Source organism: Fringilla coelebs (assembly GCF_963513975.1).
Source record: "Fringilla coelebs genome assembly, chromosome: 27".
NCBI lineage: Eukaryota > Metazoa > Chordata > Aves > Passeriformes > Fringillidae > Fringilla > Fringilla coelebs.
Genome location: NC_140053.1, coordinates 5,521,299 through 5,530,978, shown reverse-complemented (window position 1 = coordinate 5,530,978; position 9,680 = coordinate 5,521,299). Strand labels below are relative to the sequence as shown.

The 9,680-nt window shown below is 56.1% G+C and overlaps 1 protein-coding gene across 1 annotated transcript; it reads left to right on the top strand.

Moving 5' to 3' along the window:
• Nucleotides 1-1,099: 1,099 nt before the first annotated feature.
• On the top strand, nt 1,100-5,981 carry CD79B (CD79b molecule; the record flags this gene model as incomplete). The annotated part of the gene is made up of 6 exons (XM_084222166.1): nt 1,100-1,166; nt 2,977-3,018; nt 4,355-4,663; nt 5,166-5,284; nt 5,538-5,579; nt 5,883-5,981. 6 exons carry the CDS (start codon nt 1,100-1,102, stop codon nt 5,979-5,981), a joined length of 678 nt encoding a protein of 225 aa, XP_084078292.1.
• Between the last annotated feature and the right edge of the window lie 3,699 nt (nt 5,982-9,680).

Genomic DNA, 9,680 nt, shown 5'->3' with positions numbered 1-9,680 from the left:
GCTCACCCAACGAGCAACAACGGGGGGGCAGAGCCTGGGGGAAACTGCTCCTGCAGCAGAGCTCACCTTGGGGCCTCGCTGTGCTTCCCTGGGGCCTGGCTGTCCCAAAGGTCCCATTGAGAAGGATCTTGGAAGTGGAGAAGAGGTGGACATGGCTGGTACCCAACTGACTCCTTGTTTTGGCCATTTCCCCATCTCATCTTCTCCCTGGAAGTGCTCAAAAAACGTGGAAGTGGCACTTGAGGTCATGTGTTAGTGGTGATTGTGGTGGTGCTGCTGAGCTGATGATCCTAAAGGTCTTTCCAAACCACAGTGATTTTGTGACTGACTCATGCTTCTATGATTTTAGATTTCTGGACTCCCTGGGATGCAGGGATGGGAGCTGAGGGACCCATCCCACTGCATCCCACAACAAGCAACCCCACTAACATTCCCTATTCTTATCCCATTCCTGCTGCAGCTCTTGGCTTCTGGGCCACCATCAATCCCTGCCCATTCCCTTCAGGGCCAAACACCCTGGGGGGATCTGTGGAACTGGGGGGAAGCCCTGGGGGTCACCCCACTCCTGTGCTGTCTCCGGGCAGCACCCATCCCATTCCCTGGGCACATCCTGGGCTCAGCCAGGTTTGCAGATGGGCTCATCCCCAGCCCTGCTGCAGGGCCAGTCCAGGCAAGGGAATATTGGCACCACAGGGAGCCAGCAGGGGACACCAGGGTGGACAATGCCAAGGGACACAGAGATGGACAGTGCCCAGGGACAAGAAGAGGGAGAATGCCCAAGGACAGGAGGATGCACAATGCCCAGGGACAGGAGGATGCACAATGCCCAGGGACATGGAGAGGGTAATGCCTGGCACCAGGAGGGTGGATGAAGCCCAGGGACCCGGGGCTCACAGGCACAGCCGCCCCAGCGTCTGCGCCACATTCAAAACCGGCCCCGAGGGAAAGTCCCCGGCAGGGAGGATTTACATGAGCAGGAAAGGGGCCGTGCACAGAGCAGCAGCTTTGCCATTTTTAGGTACTGGGGCCAGGGTGGTGGAGCAGCCGCTGTTTCTGCAGAAGCACAGGTTGGATGTTTTCCTGCCCTGGGCACTGAAGTATGGCTGGTCTGGGCACGAGGCTCTGGCTGCTCCCAGTGACCCTCTGGCTGCTGCCTCTGCTCACAGGTAAGCACCAAACGGGGTCTGCACTTCAGAGCAAGGAGCCAGGACACTGGCCTGGGCTGTGTCCCCTGCTTGGGGCCTTCCCCCAGCTCTGCCTCTCAGTGCAATAATTTTTACCTTTGTGCTGGTCTCTCTCAGTCCTGTACTGTGCTGGGAGCCTCCCAGGGAGCCCAGGAAGGCACACAGGGCTCAGAGCCCAGTGCCTGCCTCGGGTTTGGGTCTTGCTTCCTTTGGGGTGTGCAGACAGGACACTTTCTGGGGCAGGCAGGTGGCTTTGGCTGAGCGGGTGCAGAGCCAGCCTGGCTGGGGCTGCAGGTGGCAGGAAAGAAGGTTGAGGTTTATTAACCATTTATTACTCTCAGAGGCCTGGGGATGGGGCTGGCACATCCCCAAGGCTGTGGCCTCTGCTCTGTGGGGTTCAGTGCCCAGGAGCAGAGGAGAAATGGGAGGAAAAAGGCTTTTTGGGTGATTTGTGGAGTCTGTGAGAACATCCCTGTTCCCCTTGGAGAAGCAGCAGCAAAAGCCAGGACATGGCTTCTGTCCCCTTCCAGCTCCTTTTGCCTGGTGCAGGGACAGCTACAAGAACCTGCAGCAGATCTCACCCTCAGAGGGAAGCGTGTGCCCATGGGACAAAGGGCATTTAAAAGGCTCCTCTGGTGGCCACACACATCCAGCATGGATTCAAGGCTGCAGGGTTTGAACATGGCTCTCATGATGATTTTGGGGAAGGACAGGGGAAGTTCAGCCCTCCTGTGGCTGCAGTGGAACTCCTGACACCTGAGGGCTCTCAGGTGAGGGACCAGCCTGGTCTTCCTTTAGAAACTCAACAGAACCCAGGGAGCAAAGCTTTGGCTGGTGGCACTGCGGGTGACAGGGACACAGCCAGTGCCCAGCCAGGACAAAGGGCATCTCTCAGCCTGGAACAAAATGGAATGGGGCAGGAAGGGAGGATTTGCCTGCAGAGGTGTTGGTGCTGAAAATGGACAGGGCAGCATGGGAGGGGCTCTGGGGCAATGAGAGGAGCCCCTGCCCAAGCCAGGAGGTCCCTGCAGGCTGGGAGTCTGCAGGAGGGTGGCACAGAGCTCAGGCTGGGGAACTGAACCTTTCTTCTTGTTTTTCTGTTCCTTTTTCTCTTTCTGGGGATGGGGAGGTTTGCAGCTGCCCTGCAGGGATGTGCTGCAGCCCCACCGCTGTGCCAGCTCCTCCACAGGGTTTGGTGAATCTCCACCAAGAGGGAACTGGGCACTCAAGCGGGGCAGTAAACAGGGCTGGGGCTTCCTGCCCAGCTGCAGCAAGAGGAACCAGCCCAGAGGCACTGGAGGTGTGGGCAGGGCACCCGTGGGTGCTGGGGGGTCCCCACCTCCCCCTGCTTCCTGCACTGCAGGTCCCACAGCACCAGCCCTTGTCCCAGGGGGATGTGTGGCCACAGGATCTGGGAACACCCCTGGTCACCACAGGCTCTGAGCCCAGGAAATCCCAGCAGGGAGGGGTTTCTGGTTGGTTCAGGGAGTGGGAATGCAGAGCTGAGAGTATCTGGAGCCTTCCTGAGAGGCACCTGACATTATAGACAGCAGATTTCACTGGGGTATCAACCAGAAAACAACCTGGAAAACTTTCAGGAGACAGGATGGAAATTGAAGGGTTTGTACCCAAATCTGAGCTGCCCCAGGTCCTCTGAGCAGGAGGCAGTTGTTGTGCTGTTGTTGCTCCATCCCCTATGGAGTGGGCAGGAAGGGCCAGGGCACGTCCATCCCACTGGGGACATCCTGATGGGCTCCTGGCCACGATCTCAGGCCCTTCTCCTGTCTTGCAGGTGGAACCCCAGCAGACAAGAACAGCACTGGGAACAGCACAGGTACCCCCAGACCTGCTGGGCTCTTCCCCTCCGTGTGTCCCCAGGGTCCTCCTGTCCCACATTGCTGCTGTCCCACCCCCCACGGGCTTTTCTCCCACCAAAGGCATTCCCATGACATTCCCCCATGGCTCATCCCCAATCCTGCTCCTTCCTCTCCCTCTGCAAGGCTGTGTCTGCCTTGTCTTTCCTGAGCACCCACATGTTTTTCCTCTGCATTTGCTGCATGGCCAAGTCTGGGACTAGCACTGGCCTTGTGCCACAGACTTGTGCCATTGTCCTTGGCCATTCCCACCCATGGGGCCCTAAGGGTGACCTCTGCAACCCAAATGGGCTCCTAAAGCCACCACTTTGGGACTAAACTTGGACAAAAATACAAAATAAAGCAAAAGGCCAAAAAATGTGGAAGCAAACGAGAAAGCAGCTGGGATTCCACAGAGTGTAATTTTGGAGCTGGGATTAACTCAATGTGCACAGAGAGAGAGAGTGGGAGCAAGACAGAAGTATTGGAGCAGAGGTATTCCCACAGAAAATTAGGGATCCCATTATGATGCCTTGTGAAGGCTGACCTAGATCAGAGACTAGACAGAGATGAAGGATGCAGGTAGGTATTTATTGGAAGGCCTCAAGGGATGCACCTTGGGCAGCACAAGAGCCCAGCCAGGGCTACACCCCAGGTGAACCCAAAATGGTCACAAAATGCCCCACCAGTCACGGGGTCTCTCACTTTTATAAGTTCTGGTCCATTTGCATATTGGAGGTAATTGTCCAATTACAGCTCCAGCCCATGCAGTCCCACCTGCTTGTTTTTCTCTCTTCAGCCCACGTTGTTTGTGCTCTTGGGCCTGAGATTTGGATCACTTGTCCTTGGTCCCCAGCTAGAGAAGGAATTGTTTTGTCTCCCTGCTTGGTGCAGAGAGCTCACCATCCCCTCATATGAAGCCCAGAGCAACACACTAAAGCAGAACAGAAAAATATAAAAGCTAAAACCTGAGGCATCAATTAAAAGCAGACTTCCACCAAAGGCCTCAGATCTCATAGAATCACAGAATATCCTGACTGGAAAGCACCCCCAAGGATCATCCAGTCCAACCCCTGGCCCTGCCCAAGTCACGCTAACAATCCCACCCTGAGCATCCCTGGGAGTGCTGTCCAAACCCTCCTGGAGCTGTGGCAGCCTCGGGGCCATGCCCATTCCTTGGGGGGATCTGGGATGAGAATAATTCGCCAAAACCAAGCTGGATGCTCAGAAGCAGCATGAAAACAGGAAGCTCTTTGTTTGGGAGGTGCTGGGGGGCTCTCATGGCAGTGGCTGCAGTGACAGCCTTGTCCCCTGCAGATGGCAGGTGTCCCCCAGTGCACCAGAACGTGCGGTACGTGGCCGTCAAGAAGAACATGCCCATCTACTTCATGTGCTACTCCCAGGAGCCCCAGATCATGCAGTGGTACAAGACAGCAGAGGACAAGGATGACCTCTCTGTGCTGGATCAGAACACAGCCAGCTACCACATCGAGAGGACGAACAGCTCCATCAACCTGACCCTCCTCAGGGCCAGCTCCGAGGACAGCGGGATCTACGTGTGCGACAGGAAGGGACTGGTGCAGAAGGAGAAGCTGCACTCGTGTGGGACAGAGCTCCGGGTCATGGGTGAGTGGCAGCTCCCCATCCTCCTGCACCCAAGGAGATGCTTTTCTCCTCCTCTCCCATTTCCCCCTCCATGTGATCCCCCCATGGTGTTCCCACACCTCCTCCTCTCCCTTTGCTGGTGGGACCCTCTCTGACCCAGCTGTGGGCGCTCTGTGCCACCCAAGAGGTTCCACTCCTCACTGCCAGCCCCAAGGAGCAGGACAACTTCCCTGGGTCTGCCCTAGCATAGCCATCCTGCAAAAACCAGGGACATGTTCCTCTAATAAATCAGATTTGTCCTGCTCCTGGTGACTGCCGGGTGCTGCCCAAGGTGTCCCATCCCAGAGCTGGTCCCTGATGCCAACCTTGGGGGCAGCTGCAGTGCTCTGGTCTCTCCCAGTGCAGAGGACAGGTCTGGTCCCCACAGCCCCCTTGTTGACACATTCTGGCCTTGGAGAGCTCATCTCTCCCCTGCAGCCTGGCACAGAGGTGATGTGGGCTCTCCCTGTGCTGCTGCTTGCAGGTACCAGCAGCATCAAGCAGTTCCAGAACAGGAACACGCTGAAAGATGCCATCATCATCATCCAGTCCATCCTGCTCGTCATCTTCATCAGCATCCCCATCCTCCTCTTCCTAGATAAGGCAAGTGACAGTGCCTCCAGCAGAGGGGATGTACCCAGCTGGGCTCACAGCAGTGTCCTGCCCAGGCAGGCCAGTCCTGGCTGTGGGATGGGTTTGGGGTTGTGGATATGTGAAATGGGAACATACCCATCTCAAATGCTCTGTGGGGACTCCATGGATGTGCCTGTGGAAGTGGTGGGACCTGGCCTGCGGGACCAAGCCTGGGGACAGGGGATCCTGGTGGGTGCTGACCCCAACCTGTGACTCTCCATAGGGTGAAGACAAGAAGAGTCCAGAGGAGGACCACACCTATGAGGTAATTAATGATAGCAGGACCTCCCTAACATCAGCTGAACCTTCACACAGGGGGTTGTGTCCCTGCTGGGTGTCTGCTGGGGGTCACCTTCCTCCCAAATTACACATCAGCTGTGCTGAGCTGCTCCAGGAAGTACCCAGTGCACATCCAGCATCCAACATCCAACCATGTCCATCCTCTGTCCCTGTGAGAAGCTGCTCCAGGCTCAGGGGGAGCAGCCTGGGAGGGTCCCCAGCAGGTGTCCCAAGGGGTGTGCTGTGGGGAGCCTCCTGCCATGTCCCTCCCTCTTTGTCGTTGCTGCAGGGGCTGGAGGTGGAGCAGATGGCCACCTACGAGGACATCACTCCTTTCCGGGACGTGAAGGCCAAGTGGACGGTGGGGGAGCACCCAGGTGAAGAGTGAGGGGACCTGTGCCCCCTGCCAGGCTCTGCCAGCACCCTACCAGCCCCCGTGGGGACAGATCCCCTGGAGCACGGCTCTGCCCGGATCCCGGGCTGCCAACACCTGCACAGCCAAGGGCTGGGAGCCTGATGCCCCGGGGTGCTCACATGTCTGGGCTGTGTCCCCGAGGCTGCCCTGCCCCACTGTCACTGTCCCCACCCCGCTGACTGACCCCTAAAGTCTCTGTAGAAATTAGGAGCCACCTGTGATCCCCCAGCAGTAAACTGGTCACACAGCCTGGGCAGCCCCACACCCAGCACTGAGCTCCAGCCTGGGCAGTGCCAAGGAAGGACTGGGAATGAGGGCTCTGCCTGGGAAGGACAGGACCAGGCACTGCAAGGACACTGCCAACAGCACAGTGGGGCTGTTGTGAGAAGTGATTTTAGTCCACTCTTCAGCTGCCAAAGCCATGGCTGTGTCCACAGGCCCAGCTGGCAGAGGTCTGAGATGCAGCATGCCCCAGAAGCCCCTCCTTTTCTCCAAAGACTATGGAAGAGCTGGGGAGAAAGGTCTCACCCCAAGGTTTGCTGGTCCCCAAGCAAGAGCTGGCCTCTGTCACAAGGTTGTCCCCATGGTGAGGGATGTGTGTGGCCTCAGAACATCTGGGAAAATTGTACATTGTGGGAACAAACTTCCAACTGCTTTTGAAGTCCTAATAAAGGTAATGGGTGAATCCTCATCCTGCTCCATCCTGCTGTGCCCATTCCAGGGGTGTCCCATAATCCTGGTGCTGATTTCCTGGGAATAATGAGCAGCTTTTTGGGTCCAGCATTGCTGGAAACCAAACTTCACCTCTTCAAATTTCACCCAGAGGGCAGGCAGGGATGGAAAACCAAAAGAAGATGTGAGGCTACCCATGGGGACCTCAACAGTGCCAAAACATCAGCTTGGGATGGGATAAAGAGAATCACCAGGATCCAGAGCAGGAGAACAGGACCAGCAGCTTCACTCTCAGCTAGATCTGGTCTTGAAGGAGAAGCTAAAAAACATCTGGAGATTGGGTTTGTAATTAAGTTATCTTGGCATGGCAGCAACAGCTGAGGGTGATGGGCCGAGGGCCAGCTGGGCACCCAAACCAGGGCTGGGGGGGCACAGTGGGCGTGGGGGCTTGGCTGGACGAGGGTGACAAGGACATTGTGGCTCAAACTGCCTCCTCTCAGAGAGCCCAAGGCCTCTGTGTCCTGGTGTTTCACGACATTTTGGGCTCCAAGCAGCTCCTGCAACTGCTCTGCACCCCAAAAATGGCCAGGGAAGGGTAAAATTCTAAGCAAAAAAGGCTTTTCAGAAGTAATAGGATGGTTCTTTACCAGTAAAGCAACTCCATGGAAAACTGGAATTCAGTTTAAACAGCATAAAACCCAGCATTTTTGAATTGATTTGTACTAGTTAAATAAAACTACCCCAAATTAGTTCTGCCACATATATATTTAAGATATTTAAGCATATTTTACTTATAAAATTGGTTAATTAAAAAAAGGAACATTCACAGGGAGAGAAAAGAACTGGCTGTTCCTGGTTTCCACGTTTCCAAGATTTTAGGACTAGCAGAGCTCATCCCTCCATTCCTTGTATTCAGTTCCAAATGGAAGATGGAAGTTTTTTCTGGCCTTCCCAGCTCCAGATTCCTCAGATCTGTGTAAACAACTCACTCAAGTGACAGAACAGAATAATAGAAAAAAAAGTAAAGACAATTTGCTGTTTGCACTTGGTGAGGAACCACTTGTGTCAAAAGCAGGTTTTGTGACCCCAGTCCTGCTCGGCTGCTCCCTCAGCCCAGGGCTCTGGCCTCCTTTAAAATGGCAGAAGTAAATAAATATTTCTGTAGTGTTGTTGGTTTATTTGAAATGCTTGGAGTAGTTTCTAAGGAGCCTGGAGATGGGGGGTTCATTTCATTCTATGTTGAGAGTGGTCTGTTTTTAAAACACATTTATTGTAAATAAATATATCAGTCTACACAGCCCAGGCCCTGTATTTTGTCCTGATTTTTGTCATTGAATTATGGAATCACACAGGTTGGAAAAGCCCTCTAGGATCATTGTGTCCCCCAACACTGCCAAGGCCACCACTAGCCCCTGTCCTCAACCGCCACATCCACACACCTTTTAAATCCTTGCAGGGATGGGGACTCTACCACTGCCAGGGTTGGACAACCCATTCAGTAAAGGAATGTTCCCTAATATCCAGTCTAAACCTCCCCTGGCACAGCTTGAGGCTGTTTCCTCTTGTCCTTGGGAGAAGAGACCGACCCCACCTGGCTACAATCTCCTTCCAGATAATAGTAGGAAGGGGAATAACCTGTTGTTCCATCGGGATGCTCAGGCAGACAGGTGGGGTTGCCTGGGGAGCTGAACCTGGGGGCTCAGCCTCATCTTTTCACAGGAGTTCAGTGAAACCCAGCAGTTCCAGCTCTGGTAATAATCCCCATAAATCTGAAATGGAATTTCTCCTTGGAGCAGTGAGTTAGGAGAGATAATCCCCCACACCCCAAACCTTCTGCAGAGCTGCGCTGTGGCTCATCCACTGCTCCTCCGTCAGGATTCCCCGGGCTGGGGATGGCCAGGACCCCGGGAGCACACCCAGGAAAAGCTATTTCACTTGTTTAAAAGCTCGGGGAGTGGTGGGGGGACACCGAGCCACCCTGAAAAAAATGGAGGGATTTTTTCTTTTTCGAGGAATGTGGAAATCATTGAGTGTGACGCTGATTTAGATGGGATGCTGTGCTTTGGGAATGCAGGAATTACAGACCCAGAAATTGGCCCGGGTGAGGTTTGGGAGCCGCTTATGCAACCCTAACGGCTCTGCCCGGCCCGACGCTCGTCATGCGCCGCTTCTGCCTCATTGACTGAGAGACAGTGCCGGGGACAAAGGCAGCCCCGGGGAGCGCTCCGTGCCGGGACACAGCCGGCCCCGGGGAGCGCTCCGTGCCGGGACACAGCCAGCCCCGGGGAGCGCTCCGTGCCGGGACACAGCCGGCCCCGGGGAGCGCTCCGTGCCGGGACACAGCCAGCCCCGGGGAGCGCTCCGTGCCGGGACACAGCCCCGGGGAGCGCTCCGTGCCGGGACACAGCCCCGGGGAGCGCTCCGTGCCGGGACACAGCCCCGGGGAGCGCTCCGGCTCCGTGCCGGGACACTGCCAGCCTTGGGCAGCCCGGCCCGGCTCAGCCCGGCCCCTCCGTGCCGGACCATGCGGGTTTAGCACGGCTCTGACCCAGAGCTGCGCAGGACGCGGGAGCTGCAGTGACACAGCGGCGCCATCCAGGGCAGGGCTGGGCTGAGCCCTGACGGATTTAAACACGAGCTGGAGTAGAAAACATAAAAACACGCCCAGATGTTGCCGCTGTGGGGTGACGGGACACCTGATAGCGGCAGGACCCGCTGTTCCCTCTGCTGCCGGGACTGACATTTCCCTGTGACACCACCGCGTCTCCAGCAGCAACACCCGGGGGCTTCTCGGAACAGCCCTGCTCTCCCTCATGTTTATCGAGCAGCTCTCCTCTCTCTACTCCCGCAGCTCCAGCGGCTCCGGGGGTGACGCTGCTGCTTGGAAACCAGAGCCACACGCAGCAAACGGGGCCTGGGCGAGCCAAATCACCTCTGGACACAGGACATCCCCTGAACACCAGACAAAGGCCAAACTACTCTGGTTTGGGGCAATGGGGG